This window comes from Phodopus roborovskii, unplaced genomic scaffold, assembly GCF_943737965.1.
Source record: "Phodopus roborovskii unplaced genomic scaffold, PHOROB, whole genome shotgun sequence".
NCBI lineage: Eukaryota > Metazoa > Chordata > Mammalia > Rodentia > Cricetidae > Phodopus > Phodopus roborovskii.
In genome coordinates, this window is record NW_026126434.1 from 15,102,740 (window position 1) to 15,122,356 (window position 19,617).

General features: G+C 43.0%; 1 protein-coding gene across 2 annotated transcripts in view; it reads left to right on the top strand.

Annotated features, from left to right (window-relative positions):
• The first annotated feature begins 211 nt into the window (after positions 1-211).
• The window catches only part of Rtkn2 (rhotekin 2), a 59,841-nt gene continuing 40,435 nt past the window's right edge, over positions 212-19,617 (top strand). For both annotated transcript variants that reach the window (XM_051186853.1, XM_051186854.1), the window contains exons 1-4: positions 212-385; positions 7,806-8,002; positions 14,980-15,038; positions 19,146-19,199. In XM_051186853.1, the coding sequence (XP_051042810.1) occupies positions 347-385; positions 7,806-8,002; positions 14,980-15,038; positions 19,146-19,199 (349 nt within the window). In that variant the 5' untranslated portion in view covers positions 212-346. The remainder of the gene's footprint in view (positions 386-7,805; positions 8,003-14,979; positions 15,039-19,145; positions 19,200-19,617) is intronic.

Consider the following 19,617-nt stretch of genomic DNA (forward strand, 5'->3'; position numbering starts at 1 on the left):
CCCCTGTCCAGCCCACCCAGGCAAGGCCTCTTACTTCAAGCTCCGCCCACTACAGACCCTCACCCACCCAGGCCAGAACGCTCGGTTCAGACCCCGCCCACCACACTCCTCGGCCCCGCCCATGTCCCCGCCCGCGCTTAAGGCCGGCTGTTACCGAGGGTCTGTTCAGAGCTCTCGGGTCTCCGAAGTCTTTCGTCGATCGTGGCCTAAGGGCCTCCAGTGCGCGTGCGCGGCGTTGCGGGCTGGTTTTCCCCTGCAGCCTGGACTTGGTACAGCCGGGCGGTTGGTGCGGTCCGCAGCTGCAGCCTGGGGCGCGCTTTTCAAATCTTCCCCGACTTGCACCGAAATGGAGGGGCGGCTGCAGAGGGGCCTCCCCGCGCAGCAGGTGAGCGAGGCCGGGGACTGGCGAGCTGCAACCTGGAGAGAGATAGGTAACCGGTCGTGCACCCTATAGGCTGCACCCAAGGAGACTAAACTGGGACTAGAGAAGGACACCGGGGCCCTTCGCACCTGCGGGTCCTCCCCAGGCTTGCAAAGCCGAGGTGATGATACCCTTGGAGCTAGTGCCCAGGTTGCTACCAGCACCTCCGCGTCCCACATAGCTGTGCACCTAATGCAAGGCGCTCCTTACAGCGATGTGGGCGAGCATCAAACTGGGTGGTGGGGGTGGGGGTGGACGCTCAAACAGCACGTTCTTAGCTCTATGGGAAGATGAAGTTTAAATTTAAGTTCTTGCACAAATTCTACGAAAAAGGGAGGACGCTGAGTTGCAAACAAATTTAGTGTTTTTTTTTTTTTTAAGCCATATAAAATGTGTTCAAGTATTTTTTACTTAGTGAGTCGAGAATGTTTCTTGGCCACATCAGTTAGTTTAGTCATTACTTAAGCATTTTAATTAAAAGAAAACTCAAATGCCTTTTTAAGCTACATACTCACTTCCGTTTTAATTTCCACCTTCAATTATCAGCTTCTGAAGTATAGTAATTTGAACTGTATGGTTGCCAGATTTGTTGGTCAAGATTAGAAGACTGCAGTTGCTTAGAATTTCCTTAGCAGATACGGCATTGTTAGGAAGTCCTCCTTAATTCTCTGAAAAGCTGAGCCAGGCTTTAAGTTATTGTGCAAACCGTATTGGTAGTACCAAGTGCTGTTTTCTACTAACATTCGCAAAATGTTCAAATCTCTTGTAAGTGATTTCTTCTTATTTTGTTATGTATCTTAGCTGTTGTATAGTTCAAGGATAGCCTTGAACTCCTGAAGATTAGATGAGTACCCCACAAAGCCTGACTGCTATGGGGCCAGAGTCAAACCCAGTGCCTTGTGCATTCTAGACAAGCAGTCAATCAACTTGTGCTTGTTAGTGTGTATTGAAGTGACATCTAAGAACAGTACAGAAGAGAAAGGAATATAGCAAAGCTTGGCTATTTGGAAGGAAAATGGCTCTGTGTGTGTGTGTGTGTGTGTGTGTGTGTGTGTACTATATATATATATATATGTATATATATATATATGTATATATATATGATGTATATAATACTTAAATATATGTATATAGCAAATATGGCAAGGCTGGTTATATAAATATGGCAAAATGTAATTGTTAGTATTTTCTAAGCATTATAATATCAAAATAAAATGCAGAATTGGTTTTTGTTTGGGTCTTTGAAGATAAACAACAAAATAGTAATAGGTTTGGACTTCACTAGAATACTGAGTCAGAAAGAGAATTTTATATTTGACTAGCACTGAATTTTTATTTAGTATGTGTTTTTCCCCAAAAAATGAAAGCTGTGATCTAATTGAGCTTTGCTCCAACCTTGGAGGTGACTTGGAATAGCATATTGGTTTTGGAGTGAGATTCAGGTCAAATTTCTGCTATGGAATTCCAAATAACCCACAAGTCGTTCTGAACCTGGTTTCCATGATTTCAGAATGGCTGAAATACCTGTCTTCGAAAGCTGTTGAGATTTAATAGCCTCTCCATCTAAGAGAGCATAGCAGCAACAGGACGACAAACCTGTCCTAGTCCTCTGAGCAGATGGGGTGGTCACCTAACCCACCTTGTAAAGTTTAAGCTCCTATAAAAAGCACCAATGAAAATAAAGGTTGAGAAGAAATATTTTGTCCCCGTAAAGGGGTTTCAGAACATGAATTAGATTTCTAGCCTCAGTTCTCTAGAAGGGTAGTGTTAAGACAGTTTCTTACGTAAACAATTCTTCAGTGCATGGAATTTTGTTAAGAAACAGAGATTAGGGCTGGTGAGACAGCACCACGGGTAAACACACTTGCTGTAAGAAGTGTCTTAAGCTCATCTCTGGGACCTGTGGCTGAGGGAGAGAACCAACTCCCCAAAGCTGCTGTCCAACCACCGCATGAATAGCATGGTAGAGCAAGTATCTGTGTATGCACGAACACATGCATGCGCGCACACTCCCTCTCCTCCTCATCATAATATACAATATTTTAAAAAGCAAACATACTGTACATAAACTGCTTTTAATTTTCTTCACCATCCCCTTGGTCTCTTTGCAAATGTGGCATAGTTATAGTTGTTAGATGGGCAGGAATTTTAGTCAGAATTACTTATGGATTATTTCTTGTTTTACTAAGCCGCCCATCCCTGCTTTCAATTTTAAAAGTCACTTCTTGGGATCAACAATAAGGCTGTTCTCTGGTCTTTGTGCTGTTCTATTGTAAAACCTTTCAGATATCTCTTTCCCATAATCTAGATCACCTGCTTTGTAATTTTTACTCTTTTATTGAGTTGGAGGTCAAATTCAGGAGCCTGTGTCGTCTAGACAGGCAGTACACTGCTGACTAGCTCTAATTTCTCTTCTCTGTGTCTGTGCACATGTGTGTAGTTATGTTTGTCTGTGCACACACACGAAGGTCAGAGGTCAGCTTCAGTGTATTCCTTTGTTGCTCTCCACTATTTTGTTGTTGTTGTTTTGTTTTTGGGTTTGTTTTTGTTTGTTTTTGAGACAAGGTTTCACCATGTAGCCCCTGACTACCCTGAAACTGAGTATGTAGGGGAGGTCGACCTAAAGTCACAGAGATCTGCCTGCCTCTGTCTGCCCTGTGCTGTGATTAAAGGTGTGTGCCGCTATGCCTGGCTCTGTGTGTGTGTGTGTGTGTGTGTGTGTGTGAGAGAGAGAGAGAGAGAGAGAGAATCTTTTATTGGACCTAGAACATTTTCTGCTAGATTGACCGCCAGTAAGCCTGGGATCTGTGTCTTCACCTCACCAGCACTGGGATTACAGGGGCACACCATGGTGCCTGGCTTTTCTGTGAACTCAGGTCCCCATGCTTGTACAGTGAGCCATTTCCCTGTCTCCCCATTTCTGCTTTTATGTATCCCAAAGATTGGTGTGTGTGTGTGTGTGTGTGTGTGTGTGTGTGTGTGTGTGCATACTTGCACATATGCACGCATACATGAGTGTGGGGTACCTGGGAGGTCAGGAGAAGGTGTTGGATCCCCTGGAGCTGGTCAGAGGTGGTTGTGAGCTGCATGTTGTGGGTTCTGGGAACTGAACTCATATCCTCTGGAAGAATGACAAGCACTCCTAACTGTTGAGCCATCTCTGCAGCCCTTGGCTTCCACTTTTAAAGGGTCCACCTATTCAGTTTTTAGCTTTGCGCTGCCCATTCCATCTTAGCTGCCAACTTTATCTACTTATCATATTAGGACAGCGATGTGAGTGCCTGTTTGACTTGATTATAGGCTGGCCCTTATTCAGAAAGTGGAACCCTGAAAAGGAGAGTAACTAACCCAATCTTCTTGGGGACTTGCTTTACAACACTCCAGCAGGATGCATACAGAGCATCTTTTCTCATTGGCCAAGTCATTGTTTACTGTGCCTGGCTGTGCCCTTTGGGCTGTGGCAGCGACAGTGATGATTTTAGTTCTTCAGCCCTCTTGGAAGACAGCATCACTGTGTGCTCAGTGGATGCCCCTCCTTTCACGATCTTTATTCTCACTGGATCTCCCCAGACATCAGTTTCTCCCCAGCAGTACCATGTTCGCTTACTAAGTAAAGATGAGTCCGTTTGCTCTGTAATTCATTACTTGACTAGAGCTGGTAAGTGGTGTTGGTCGGAGATTTCCTTCTCCATATAGAGTGGTGGGTGCCAGCAAGTAGTGCGGGGAACATAAACTTGCTGCAGTCGTACACACTGTTAACTGAGCATGTTCAAAGATGACGTCTACATACATTTAGCAGTTAGTTCACTCTGGTGTATCAGCCCTCTTCTATCTGCTTGACAAGCATTGGCAAAGAAGGCAGGGTCCTAGTCTATAATGCATATTCACTGGAGTGGGTAAAAGATCACATAGTAAATATTTTCCATTTTACTGACCACAGTCTTTTAAGTTTCTCAGCTTGGCCATTGTGGTTGGAAAGTAGCCACAGCCAGGATGAGCTAGTGCGATTCAGTCCAACTTTATTTACAAAAACAGGCACCAACCAGGCTGTAGTTTGCTAACTCTTGTTGCTGTAAAGGATGAAATTCTAGAGGCAAGTGGATCTCTATGAGTTCGAGGCCAGCCTGGTCTACAGAGCCAGTTCCAGGACAGCCAAAGAGAAATCCTGTCTCAAAAATTAAAAAAAGGATGAAATTCTAGTAATATCTGCCATGTGTGCCTCACTTCCTTAGTGAATGTTATCTTAATTCCCATGTATGAGCTTTTGTTTGTTTTAAGACTTTACAGTTCTTATCTCTATTGTTTCCCAAACCTCTGCAATTATGTGAGTCTTTTTCAACAGGTGACAACTACAGAGAAGGCTTTCCTCATAGATCAGGTGGACACCCTGAAGTCCAGGCTGGTATGTAGTGTGGCTGTGGCCCCCTGCTGGTTTCTTCAGGTTGTTGCAATTTTAACGATTTCTGAATTTCACTTTCTGACAATAGCTGTCTGTTCCAGCCAGTAAAGCACTAGGTCAGTGGATCTCAACCTTCCTGATGCTACGACCCTTAATACAGTTCTCTGTGTTGTTGTGACCCCCAACCATAAATTATTTCATTGCTACTTTGTAACTGTAATTTTGCTGCTTTTAAGAATGATAATAAGAATCTGATATGCAGGATATCTGATGTATGATCCCCAGAAGGGTCACGACCCACAGGTTGAGAACCATGACATTAGAGGTTCCAAAAAAAAAAAAATGCCCAGCCCTGTGCCCAGAGACCCTGATTTTTGGGGGTCAGACATTTTAATATGATACTGTAAGGAGTACAGATATGATTCTTTCTCTGTGTCTCCGTTGATTCTCTGATGTAGCAGCGAGCTTTCAGAACCTCTGCCAGTTCAGTCAACTGTTTCACTGCTGTGTTTAAAAGGCAAAGCTGAGTTTGGGGGCACCAGCTGGCATTTATTTATATTTGCGCTGTGGGGTAAAGCGGCTCCTCCCAGCTTCAAGTGCTCCCAGCACGCCCTTGCCAGCGCTAACCAGCCTGCCACCATTTATTACTGTAGACATATGGGCCACATAGATGATTCTTATAATTAACTGCCGATAACATGAAAAGAGAAAGTCATTGGACCAACAAGTCGTACACAGATGAGAGAGGAGTTGAGGGAAAGAAAGGAGGCAAAGAAAGGAGACTGGCAAGGGACAGTATTTATATGGTGGCCCAGGTTGATGCTGGTGCACACTACGTAACAAGGTTAGCATGTGACGACTCTAACATAGGATAACAGAAGGTAATTAAGCAGATCTGTTCCCCAATGTGAATATTTCAGCACTTTAGTCTTGGAGAGTCAAATCAAGCCATCCAGCAGTTTGCTTTTGGGAGTCATCATAGACTGTCAACTCTTCCAACCGGTTTCTTCTTCTCTTTCTTTTAAAATGATTGTCCTTTTAGTATTTGGCACTTTTATCATTAGATTCTCTGCACATTTTAAATTGATATTTTGGTACAATGAGAAAGTAACAGTTTTTATTGCTGAAGTGAAGATCATCACGTAACTTTTAAACACACATGAGTTATGTGCTTATACAGAAAGAGGACCTTCATGGCTTACAATATTCACATCTTACTGTGAGTGAATTGAGAACTGTGTGTCTTGTTTGTAGACTTTTAATGATATGAATGAGACTTGTGTATTGAATGAGCCTGTTGCATTATCATTAAATGGAACAAAAGACTAAGAACCAGAACTAAATTACAAAGAAATTTCTTGGTGACACCAAAATAAACTGAGCCTCTGTCCCTGCAGCTGAGGCCTCTGGCATTTTTCAGGCATGGAGCTTCTAGCCTTGGCTTCTGAGTTTTGTTTCCAATGTCACTGTGATAACCAGCCCAGTCTTCTCTGTGTTCCTTATTCTGCTGTCTGCTCTTTCACAGAGTTTTTTCTGGGCAAATTCAGTGTCCCTCAGCCATAGCTCAAACTTCTTTAGTACTCATGATGTGTGCATGTGTGTAGCACTCATGATCTGTGCATGTGGGTAGTCTGTTGCTCATGGTTGTTATTATATACTTTAAAATATGTTTTATGTGCGTGGGGGGGCGTTATGTACACATGTATAGAACAAAGAAGGTGTTGGTTCCCCTGGAGCTGAAGTTACAGGCAATTTTTGTGTCCTGGGGACTGTTCTCTGGTCCACTGTAAGAGCAGCAAACATTCTTAACCATTGAGCCATCATTTCTCCAGCTGCTTATTGTACATTTCTTTTTGTTTGTTTTATTTTGTTTTGAGGTGTGAGAACAAAGTTTAATGCTACACCCATCAATAAGGCAGCCCAAGTGTCCATCATTTTAGAGGCTCCTGGAATGATGCAGGCTTCCTCAGTGTTCTTCATTAGGCTAAGCAGTTTCTGAGGCAGCAGGGTGTGACGCCAGAGAGATCCTGTATGTGGCAGGCATTTGCCTAATCATCCTTCTTAAACTTGCCCTCCATGTAAGGCACCCAGTCCAGGATCAGCTGCCAGTCTGTGGCCCACACTACCCCCATGGCACCCACAGCACCCCACATGCTAGCCGTGGGGATTCAGTTCTTAGCCAGTTCCTGGTAACATGGGCCCAGAAACCTGCTCAGCTTTGCTGCAGAGTCTCAACACTCAGGGTCGTCCTCTTATTGTACATTTCTTAAGGCTGCCATAACAATCATAATATATGACCAACATGTCCTCCCCAGATCTGGAGGCCAAAAGCCAGAAGTCAGTGTATTGACAGCACCACCCCCCTCTGTAGGCTCTTGCTTGCCTCTTCCAGGTTCTGGCTGCTGCCATTAACCTGTCGTGTGCCATCTCTGTCTTCATGTAACATCCTCATGTGTCTGTCATCAGAAGGCTTTCAAACCCTGTGTGTCTTCTTAAGACCAGCCCTGTGTGTGTCCTCTTGGCAGCATCTGTGTGTCTGTGTCTTTACGTGGCCTTCTCTCTGAGTCAGTCTGTACATGGCCTTACTAAGACTTGAGATGCATTCTAATCCAATTTGACCCCATTTTAATTAACAATGTGCAAAGTTCTGTGTCTAAATAAGGGCACATTTTAGGGTTCTGGGTAGACATGAATGTTGAGAACTGTATTAAGCTAGTGGGGTGTATAGTAGCTTTGTTTTTGCTTATCTTTGTCTCTGTTTTGTTTAGCCAGTATGTTGGGAAGAATTCCCAATAATGAAAGAAATGTAAGAATTTTGCAAATAGCTTTTTAAAAGAGCTGTATTTTTATAGAGCGACTAGTCAAAAACCTTGCTTCATTCTCAGAATGGTATGAAAATAGATGATGTCTAGTACATTTCCCATTGCCTGTCTTAAATACAGTTGTAGACTGTTGCTACCTCATACTAACAATTCTCTATTTTAGGACTGCAACATCCGAGAGAAAATAGACTTAGAAATCCGAATGCGAGAAGGAATATGGAAGCTGCTCTCCCTGAGTACAAAAAAAGACCAGGTTTTACATGCAGTTAAGAACCTCCTGGTGTGCAATGCTCGGATAGAGGCATACACGGCGGAGCTACGGAAGTCAGAGGAACATATTACAAGTCAAACTGGAAGACGGTTAGTGCTGTAGTTTACCTACTTTTTAATGTGCTTCAGTATTTGAACAGGACGGTATTTAAGTATAAGTAAAAAAACAAAAACAAAAAGTCAGGTCACCATACCCCCTAAAGGTCAACATGAAAGTGCCAGCCAACATAACAGTTGTGTGGACAGAAGAGGCCAAAGTGAACTCACTGAATAGCCACTTCTGATGAGAGTTCCTTGCTTAGTATGGGCTCCAATGTGAACCTGGCCTACGAGCAAAGTCTAGGGAGTGTTTCAAGAAGAAAGGGCAGAGATGGAGAGATGTGGAATCCATAGAAGAGTGTCTTTAAGAAGTTCATTGCTGGTGCTAGAGAGGTAGCTTAGTGGTTAAGAGCATTGGCTGTTCACAACCAATCAGTATCTCCAGTGCTAGGGAATCGTATGCCCTCTTCTTCAGGCTCCCGGCATGCACATGGTTCACATACATACATGCACACAAAACACCCATACCTGTAAAATGAAAATAACTCTTGATAAAATTAACTGCTTAGAAACACTCAAATCAAATTTCTTATAGCCATGTTTTTCCAACAGCAACTCAGAGAAATTGAATGGGCCACAGATTATAAACATGTAAGTGGAAGGAAACTTAAAATAGATGAGCTCAGCCCTTCCCATGGTGAGCAAGTTCCCAGGAAGGGAGTGGTGTCCTCCGAAGCTGCCAACTATCTCCAGCCAGGGCTTGCTGCTTAGTTTCTGGTCCTGAGGCCTCTGTCACTCCACATGGCCCTTCTGGAACAGATGGGGCACTTGTGTATCATATAGTGTCCTAAGCTACAGATAATGCCAGGTCTTTTCTGGACCTTGGGTAAGCTCACTTTAGAGGCTGGATTTCAGGGTCTCTTAGCAGGGCATTAGGCTCCCTTGTTGTTGGTAGTTATGGTAGAAGTGAGAAGTCTCTGTGTGCTTTAGTGGTCATTGGGTGAGTCACCATGTCCCTCCCTTAAATTCCTTAAAAGGAAGGTATGGACAGGTCAGTGAAGGTGTGAAGGTGTCTGTAAAAATCAAACAAGCATAGGATTGTGATAGAGTTGACACATAGCTACAAAGTGGCTAGTTCATCACTGGCCTTACCTTACTGTAGATGCTGTAACCTGTGTGCCTCAGTCATTGTGTTGTGGGTGCATTATAGTGTGATGAGGTAATGCCTCTATGTGGGCATGCAGACATACACCCAAAGGCATGCTTCAGTGCTCAGGAAATCTCCTAGTGTCTGTGTTGTATGCCCAGCATTACTAATAAAATTGTCCCAATGTCATCATCTAGGGTGGTCCTCACTAGGAAAACTAGGACTGTTAGCCTGTCCTGGGAACATAGTTCTCCCAGACCTAGGCCAGGGACCCAAGGACCCGAAAGGTGCTGTACTTCACCCTCTTCCCCGCTTCCCCCGACACCAGCTTTGCTTCTTTCTGCTTCTCAAAGCAGTCAAGTGATTATAAGGGTTAATGTCTATCTTTTAAAAACTTTCCTCCTATAACTTTTTAAGCAAAAAGAGTCCGTGCTATAACAGTGTTTGGGAGATCACATAGCAACAGCAGAGGATTGGAAATAACCACATTTTAAGACAAGTTAAGACAGGGAGACACAGGAACAGCACCAATCTAGTATCCGATAATGAAATGGCTTTTGTGTTTGTTTTTTAAAGACAGGACCTCAGTGTGTAAACCTGGCTGGCCTAGAACCTTCTGTGTAGGCCAGGCTGGCCTTGAACTCAGGGCTCCAATCTGCCTCTGTCTCCTAAGTGCAGTGATTACAGTTATGTGCCACCATGTCTGGCACGAGATGACTTTTTTAAAAAAAGTTTTACCTTATTTAATTATGTTTAGGTGTGTGTGTGTGTACATGAATACCATGCCCTTGATGACCAGAAAACAATACCAGAGCTCCTAGAGCTGGCATTCCAGGCTGTTGTGAGCCACCCAGTGGTGGGTCCTGGAAATCAGACTCAGATCTTCTGCAAGGACTCCAGCTGCTCTCTACTGGGCAATCTCCCCAGCCCCTGAAAGGATTTGAGTGAATGAGTTTCTCTGGGACTTCCTACTGGGTCTTGCAGCCGCCACTGACAGCTGATGAACATGACCAGGTTGTCTGGCTCAGTTGAAACCTTTTCACACCAGGGCTGCAGGACAGCTGCACTGTGCATCAACTTAATTCCTGCGTTCCGGAGCAGTGCTGGGCTTCTGCCGTGCTTAGAAGAACTGAAGGCAGAAAGCCGTCGCTCTGCAGTTAGGAGGAGGAGGAAGCCACTCTCCTTCCCCTTCACAGTTACGGTGGAAAGTAAGATTCACTTTGACAGCAGTTAGCTGGGTGTTGCTTCCCCTTGTTGCTTCCTTTTGTGTTCGGAGCTTCTTGCTGCCTTCTATTGCTCACCAAGTCCCAATCTGCCTACTTCTGCCTTTGAAAAACCACTTCTTTATCTTGAGCTCTTTCATAGATAAACATCCGCAAGTGTTCACTTGGTTGGCCACGTGTGCTCATCCGCTGCCTTCTCTCTGTGTGCGTGTGAACACACATTGTTCTGTTGAAGCATTTGAGGATGATAGCAAGTGCGACATGTATCCTTCTTTAAGAACATAGTTAAAATATGATTATATGCAAAAATGTTAATAATTTTCTATATTCACCCTCACCCAACTGCTCAAAATCTTTTACAGTTGGGGTTTTTGTTTATTTTTTTCACTAAAATTTGATTTAGTTTCATGCAGTGCATCTGGCTATATCCCTTTGGTTTCTTTTAATTACCCTTTTCAAATAGCCCCAGGGACCTACCTGTGTCCACCTCCCCAGTGCTGGGATTACAAATGTGCTTACCCACCTGGATTTTTACACTGGAACCCGGGGGTCGAGCTCAGGTCCTCATGCTTGTTCAGGTCCTTTACCAAATGAGTCCTCTCTCAGCCTTCTTCACATCCTTGCAAATTTCAAGTTTTTTCCCTTAGAGATGCTACTTAAAAGGCGGCTTCTCTAATTGCAAAAGTTTTAGGTGGCAATTTTTACCCTTGAGTCTTGAAAATCTTCCACGTCTTTGTATTTTTTAAAAAACAAATGTTTGATTATCTTTCTGTGGTAAATAACATGGTCCTTGTGCCTGGAGTTTGAAAGTAGTATTTGTTTGTTTTTAATGTTGAAATTGAATGTGTATAAGGTGAACTCTTAGGCCTAGTTATGGACATACAAACACACATACACATACACACACACACACGCACACACACACACACACACACGACCCTTTTCTGAAAATTTTCATTTTAGAAAATGAACTGCTAATTTTATCTAGTTTATTCTTCTTTCTTATTTAAGAACTCTTGCCACTCACACAGATGTTGGATGCTGGCCCTGTCCTCTGTGACCATCCTTTGTGATCTCTTAGTGCTCGACTTTTTTTTCTCCTTGCCAGCTGCATCCCGAATGTGCTCTTCAGTGTTGATCTGAGAACTGACTACCCCTTCCAGTTCTGTCCTTCATCCTCCTCACTGTCTATCTGCCTGGGTTTTAGCTTCTGTCTGCGTGTTTGGGCTTTGGATTCTTGCAGTTGCATTTACCTCCTCGTTCTCATGTGCAATGACCTGTTTAACTTCAAGTAATTCATTCAGGAGTATTGTGTTTGGGTTTTGGTATTTTTTCCTTTTTAAATATATGGTTGCTAGAATATTTTCATGAGCTGACTCTCTCTATAGGGTTTTGTATAGATATGATGGTCTCTTTTTATCAGTTGTTATTGTTGTTCATAATAACTTTGAGATGTTTCTCTGCACCAAGACCCTGGTGGTGTAAGTAGGATGTTGCTAGAAGGGCTTTCTTGGCTTCTTACTCAGTAGTGTTTTGTTTTTAGAGTAGTGGATCATGCTTTTAATAACGATGCTTTTGGGGGACATTGGTTGGTTGATTTTCTGGTTCTTGGGTATGACGTCATTTCTTGGGGTTCTTAAGGTTGGTTAACTGCCTTCTTTTTATTTTAATGCTAAACGTCCATGGGTCCTCTCTCCCACCTCATGTCTCTTTCCTCCCATATACATATTGGGTTTTCAAGACTGGGTTTCTCTATCAGCCTTGGCTGTCCTGGAACTCATTCTTTAGACCAAGCTGGACTTGAATTCAGAGATCACCTGCCTTTGCCTCCCAAGTGCTGGGATTAAAGGTGTGCACCACCACTGTCCACATATCTCTTCTACAATATTAACAATTGTTGAACCTAAGTACATTTCAAGCCCCCAGGATCTAGTACTGGTATTCCACAAGTGTTATCAAGCTTTAAGCATATTCTCTTCTCTTCTCTTCTGGGCTAGTGTAGTATCAGCTGATGGTTACCTAACTCTGGGATGAGGCCTCCGGGAACTGGCTTTCATGTCTTCCAAAGAGTGGTATTTGTGGTGCCTGTTTTCTGGTTGGGCTGTTGGTGGGAGTTTTAGGAGACCTAATTTTTTTGTTGATAGTAGCAAGGCTCTGGTGTGCTGTTTAGAGAGAGTCTCAGATGACTGCTTCATGAGAACTGTGGGTTTAGACTCTGGTGATGTCAGCAAGTGACTTAGTGTACCTTCTCCCTGAGCTTAGGCTCCACGCCGGAGCCAGAACCTCTGCACTCACAGTGCAGGTTCCTGTTTGTGTGACACCTTAAAGAATCCTGCAGGTGAATTAGAATCGTCACTTCATCCTGCGGCTGCATAAGCTAACTGGTGTGTCCCTTCTGTGTGTGTGGGTGCTGTCAGACAGACAGCACCTCCCTGAGGGAAGTGGTAATGAAGAGTGGTGACGTAAAGCCCAAGCCCAGATCTGCTGCGTGCACCATTGCAAAGATGCATGTGCCACCTGTCCTTCTCAGCAGCGGTCCCAGAGCCTGAGGCCAGGTGAGGCCCTGTGCTGGGTGTGATACTCAGCACACAGCATCCTTTCCACACGTACGTTTTAGCACTGTCCTCCGTCAGCCCCCATCCCCCAACCCCAGCCATTCCCTCTCTTCTCGACTTAAAAGTCTGAAATGCTTTATTTGGCTTTGTAAAAATAAAATGATGCTAATTAGAGTCCTTTATAGGATTTAATTATGTGTGTCATTCAACGTAATTGTGAGTTTTTAATGGTGCCGGAATAACTCTGTGAGTTGAATGTGATTGCCTGTCCTCACACCCCAGTCTCCTACTTTATTGCTTGCATACTGTAAGTTAAAAGAAGAAAAAGCACAGATAGGAAGGAAAAATTCTGTGCTTGTAGTTGTTCTGTGGTGAAACATATATGTAGAGACTCTGCTGAATTTCTTAAATTTTAGATGGTTTGGTGTCTGGAAAGGGGCTGATTATATCATATTTGGGGTATAATTAAGGGCATCATGAGTCTACTATCATCATAGTTTTAGGATGGCTTTAAATTCTATACTTTGTATTCTGAATGTTTTAATTTTCATTTATGTGCATAAAAGGTGAAGGGCTTTATAATATGCTTTCAAATGACAGAATACCACTTAGAATCCTGTTACTATTTCATTAAGAAAATGTAAAATATTGTTATCATTATGCTATTTTTTGTTACAATGAACCAGTTCCAGCACAGAAATGCCGTTTAAAACCCCCATATGGAACAATATAAAACAAGCCGAGGTGTGTTTACCCAAAGCATTTTCATACAGGTTTTTGAGCAACAGAGTGGCAGGTTGGCGCCCTCTGTTGTTCATTTTCTGTACCTACAGGCAGGAATCTACAAAAAAGTTAAGATTGTGTTTCAGTGGTAGAGTAATGGGCCCTACCTAGGTTTGATCCTCACTATGAAAAAAAAAATTAGTGTGTGCAGGTCTTACCAAGATAGCATTCTGAACTGGGTTTGCATGAATGGGGTCCACTGTTTTGTACCTTTGCTTTTTGCTTGGTTTGACTCTACTGGCAGCATTCAGAGCTGGTATGACCATTGCAGCTTTTCAAGCATATACATCTTTAACTTAATAAAACAACTGTACTTAGAAATTTCTAGGTTGATTTGGATGAACTGGGGAAGCATCCCACTTTTGCACCTAAAATAACATTTTCAAAGGTGTCTAAACTGAAAGTAACTGAAGTTTCAGAAATTGAGATTTCAGTTTTCTCCCCTTTTTTCTTTTTAGAGTGACTCAATTCTGCAGAATTTTATGGCTAGTTGGATTTATGTTATAGTTTGATAATATTTTTATATCATAACTTTGCAGGAATCTGTTCTTTCTTTGCATCATGTGGGTCTAGGAGATGAAACTCGGATCCCCAGGTTTGACTGCAAATGCCTTTATCCACTGAGCCGTCTTTATCATCTTCCCTTGCTATATTTATGAGGTAGCACAGGCTGGCCTTGAATGCATGATCTTCCAGCTTGAATGGCCTGTCACTTTGTTTTGACTGATATGAAGCCCTAACTTTGGGAGTGAGGTTGTCTTACATCTCAGAATTCCCTTGATAGAGGGTTTCTGTTTTCCTCTCTGCTCTCTATTCTCTCATATTAATCGATTGTGTGCTGGTTCTTTGGAACTTACAAGAAATGAGATACTATTCCAGCTGCACATAAATTATAGTGTAAGGTGATGTGGGGGTGTCTTTCGGCTTCAGTGATAGCAGCCCACAGCATGATTTGGGAAACACCTGACTCCTTCAGGCCAGTATAGGCGATAAACTCAAAATGTAGGATTTTTTGTGATTGTGTTTCCTGGGACAGGGAAAATACTGTCCATTGTGTTGAGTGTTAGCAAGGCCACCATCTTAGTGTCACCAGTACATATTATTAGAAAGTATAATAGTTTATATAAATGCAAAAGAGTGTACCTCTGTATCACCCTGAAAGCTAGCTAACTGTCGACCAAACATCTTTTGAGCCAAATGTCCCGCATTAATATTAATAGGTGTGTATTTATTTTAAAGTTCAGCGATTTGTGAAAGAGTTGAAGTAGTTGCTTATTTTAAAAGGCCTTTGTTGGTGTTGATGTGTTTTTCTCTTCGCAGTGATGGGAGCTGTGAAAGTAGAGTGCGAAGAGCCTGCAAAGGGAAGATTGCCCTGTCAGGTACGCTGCGGACGCGTCCCTGCGTCGCTGAATGTCTTTAAAGTGGCTAGCATTGCTGGCCTTGTATATTCTGTATTTCCAGTCTCTCCATTTCATTGTTCATGCCTCCATCAGAATTATTTCTTTCAAACTATTGTATTTGTATGCTCTACACTTGTGTGGAACATTGCTGCTTGGGGAAACTATGTCCTATGTTACATACGTCATGCAGGCTTGTCCCTCTCTGTTTGGGCTGTGGAATGTGTGGAAGGTGTGTTAAATGACCTGCTTGCTGTGTGCTCAGGCTGAACAACAAACCCACAAGCTTTCTCTCCCTACCTTGTCTGTTTAGCGATTCTCTAAGATGCAGGTTTCGTAGGGGTTGGCCCATCTTTATTTTGTTATCACATTACACCAAAGCTACTGACACTGGACTTGGCTCCTCTTGATTTCTCAGTGAATGCTGGATAGATATCTGACTGACCACTTTCAGCTTGTAAAAACCAAGCTGCCCCAGCCCCGCCAAGTTTTCCATTCTGGCCCAGTTCTTTCTCTGGCTCTGTCTCCCATTACCCAACCCACGTGCTTTAGGCAGAGTTTTTTTTGTTTTTTTGTTTTTTTGTTTTTTCCTTCCTTCCCTTGTCAACACAAACCCCGGTTGGGACATCTAATTGGGTTGTGAAATTGTGGTGTTTTCTCCAGGATCTCTTTGCTCATCTCTAAACCCTCCCATTATCACTCAGGCTGGAATGATGCTTCCTGTCAGCGGTGTTAGAAGGCATCTTGCCACTAGATGGCGCTGAGGCTGTGTAGTCTCAGTTTCTCCAAAATGGCAGGGCTACCCAAGACAATGGCATAGAGAGGCCACATGATTAGCATAGCAGGTTTGAATCAGCACACGCTAGAAATAGCAGTGTGTCCTGCGCTGGCTCCCAGCAATAGCTGGCTCATCCCATTGGCCTGAGGTGGAGTGCCTAGCTGCTGTGTCACCAGGTTTGCCGCACAAGGGACCGTTCTCCATCTCCATCGCTCACAGTCATGTCTGGACAAAAGTTACCATGCAGGGAGGACAGGCAATCATTTTATTTAGGACCTTTTTGGAGCTATTGTCCTCTGCAGAGTAAAGAGTGCTTCAGAGAATTAGATGTGCTGCATAAATACCCATTGCCTGTTTTGTGGTATTTGTGTCCATGCTTGCTCGTCTGCTTGTGGCCGACACAAGGCCCCACTGCACTGTGTCCTTTTAAAGCCAAACAGAGGCCATTTGCAGAGCCCTCTTTACTCTGCTTAAATGCAGTTTAACACGAGTAGATTCACTGTTGTAAATCTTTAGAGGAGACCTTCTGCCATCACTTACATATTGTCCTCCTTCCCTTGCTTCTAGTAAGCCACGGCTCTGTAGGCAAATGAGGTAGGTGGTCTGTTCTGTGAGTCCTGTGATTGTCATCATCTGTTGTTATACCGAGAGTGCTTGTTTACTGCCACTGCATTTAGAAAGGGTCCACAACAAAAAAATGCGGTAAGACTGCTCCTTTCATAATCGCAGATACCTTTGTACAACAGCCGAGGCTGTCTGCCCCAAAGCATGTTTTTTCTTCCCAAGAAACCCGGAAGATGGGTCACGTGTGTCATTAACATGATTTTGGCTCGCTGGACATTTGCAGCCAAGTGTCATAATGTTCCCGAGATTGCACTGTAAATGGGACAGACCTGGATTTTGAGTTTCTTGTACCTGTTTCCACTGGCCAGAGCTTCATAATTATAAAAATAACAGGTCCAGTCCCCATACCTTCCACAGCAGGTAATGGCATTGTGACAGTTGATATGTGTTTTCACTAACTTGAAATTCAGCAACTAAGCAAAATCAGTCAACCAGGAACCTCAGTGGTTTTTTTTACTTTTCATTTTCATATGTGTGTGTGCGCATGCTTGCATGTGTGTGGACATGTGTAAGTGCATGCGTGCTTGTGTTTGCGGGTCCCTGAGGTTGAGTCATTCTCAGCCATTCTTCTACCTTATTGATTTTGAGGCAGGGTCTGTCGTTCAAACCCACAGGTCCCTGGCCATGACTAACTAGTCTCTAGAGTCAGCGTTCTTTGGGGACACCCCCCCCCCAGGCTGCAATTACAGGTGGTTGCCACAGACATCCTGCTTCTAAGTGGGTTCTGGAGCCCCAAACTGTGGTTGTGCAGCAAATGCTTAACCACTGAGCCATTGCCCCGAGTCCCTAGCTCTCTCTTCACAGATTATGGTCTGGGACCTGATACATCAGGTTAGCTAACCTGTTTGGGTTGTCTTAGTTTGGCATGAACTGCCAATGAAGACAGAAGAAACAAAGGTGGACTACTGTTTACCACCTGGCAAACCCAGGTAGTCATTTGCCAGAATCTGGAGGGTGTTTCTGTCATTGGAAGCTGGATCCTTTGCTGCCTGAAGAATACATGGCCAACTGGGAGACACATGAGAAATGCTCTCTCCCTTGGTTTATATGGAGTTGGGACGAGGTGAGCAGGATTGACCACAGGTTATGGGGACGCAGCTAAGGAAGCCTGGGATAGGTTTCCTTCCATGAGAGTGTGAATAGTTAAAGCTTCCTCACCACCACCAGGACAGCTACAGTGAGAAACCATTGACCATGGTAGAATGGAAGGAAGAAGCCACTGTGGTCAAGTGAGAAGAGAGTTCTGACAGGCCTTCAGCTGGGCTATAATTTTAAGACAAAGACATTCCCATTAAAATCAGGAACAAAATAACAATGTCTATTATGTCAACATAATCTAACACTGCTTTGGAATTGTAGCTAAAGCAATGACTGAAAAATGAAGCTATTGAAAATGAATAGGCAGATTGGATACTTTTAGAAGCTAATGGATGGAGGATGGATATGACCCTAAGGGAAGTTACTGGGACTCTTGAATTAAAGCATTCAATAAAATGTGGCTGGATTTAGGGTAAATAAATAAAAAGTGGTAGTTTTTCTTAAAACCAGCAATAACTTGCTAGAGACTATTATGAAAGAAAAAATGCAATTTACAATAAGACAACTCCCCTCAAGCATTAAATATACAAGAATAACCTTAATTAAAATGTAAGGGTAGGAGCTGCAGGCATAGCTCAGTGGGGGCTCTTCCGGGCCCCTGGGGCTGAGCTCTAGCCCTCAAACAAAAAGCCAAAGTTAGAGAAAATGTTAAAAGTAAACACATTATGTGAAGATAAAACATTGAAGAAGTTATTAGTTCCCTGGGTCCATGAGAGGGCGCAATAGATAAAGGTGCTTGCCACCAACCCTGATGACTTGAGTTCAATTCCTGGTACACACATGATAGAAGGAGAGACCAATTTTCACAAGTTGTCTCTGACCTAAACACACACACACACACACACACACACACACACACACACACACACGGGAGAGAGGGGAGGGAGAGGAAAGAGAGTAAATGTTAAAAAAAAAAAAAAATTCTTAGTTCCTAAGTAAATTAAGAGGAAATTTCGACCAATTTGTAAAATTCATATATATAGACCCAGTGACAATCAGATACCCCCAAAGACAACAGTTCTGTCATGGTGTTGGCATTGGGATTATAGTTGTTGATATCTGATTTGGTTCCATCCACGAAGTGTTTGGGCCAGAAACAGACATGGGCTCAGAGTGGCACAGCTGATAAGGAGGCATTATAATTCTGAGGAGAAGAAAAGGGCATAGATGTGGAGCTAAAATGATTATTTAAAAGAGTGTCTTTTCCCTTCCAGTATCTCTAAATTTCACATATATTTAATAACTTCTAAAATTATCACCTGTAGTGCTAGAGAGATGGCTCAGTGGACCTGAGTTGGGTTCCCAGCACCCACATGATGGCTAACAGCCAACCTCAGATCCAGTGTCCTCTCTCTGGCCTTCATGGACATCAGACATGCAATTAAGGCAGAGACATACATGCAGGCAAAACATCTATATGCGCAAAAATAAAGTATTTTAAAAGTCAACTGCAAACAATAATTAGAAAATGTGCTGTGTATATTTCATCTTGGCTTTGATGGGTGCAATCTGTTATGGAATTCAGAGGTTCACATCATGGGTGAAATAAAAATTGTCTTTTTTTTTTTTTTTTTTTGCCCTCCTTATAGATATCCGAATACCACTAATGTGGAAAGACTCTGATCACTTCAGTAATAAAGAATGTAAGTATGGTTTAATTTTGTAAGCAGAAGTGTTTATTTTGGTGCTCAGGACACAAATTTGTGGTTTCTGAGGACAGTTCATCGGTACTGAGATAAATCGCTTTCATTTGGCAATAAGCACAGTGTTGGTGAACTGTTGTTTTCTGATATGAGGTCTGTGTATTATCAATTCCCTAATTCAGAGTAAGATGGCACATACCAAGTACACTTTCCCATCGTTGATGGGAAACTGAGTGATGGGTTCAAGGTAGATGAGGAGGAAGGTAGACAAATACCCCTCCATATGTGTCTGTGTGCGTGTGTGTGTATGTATGTATATGTATATATATATATATAGGTGTGTGTATGAGTGTGTATGTATACATACATATGCATGTATGCCTGGGGTGAGTAAGCAAAAGTGGTATTATTGCTTTTT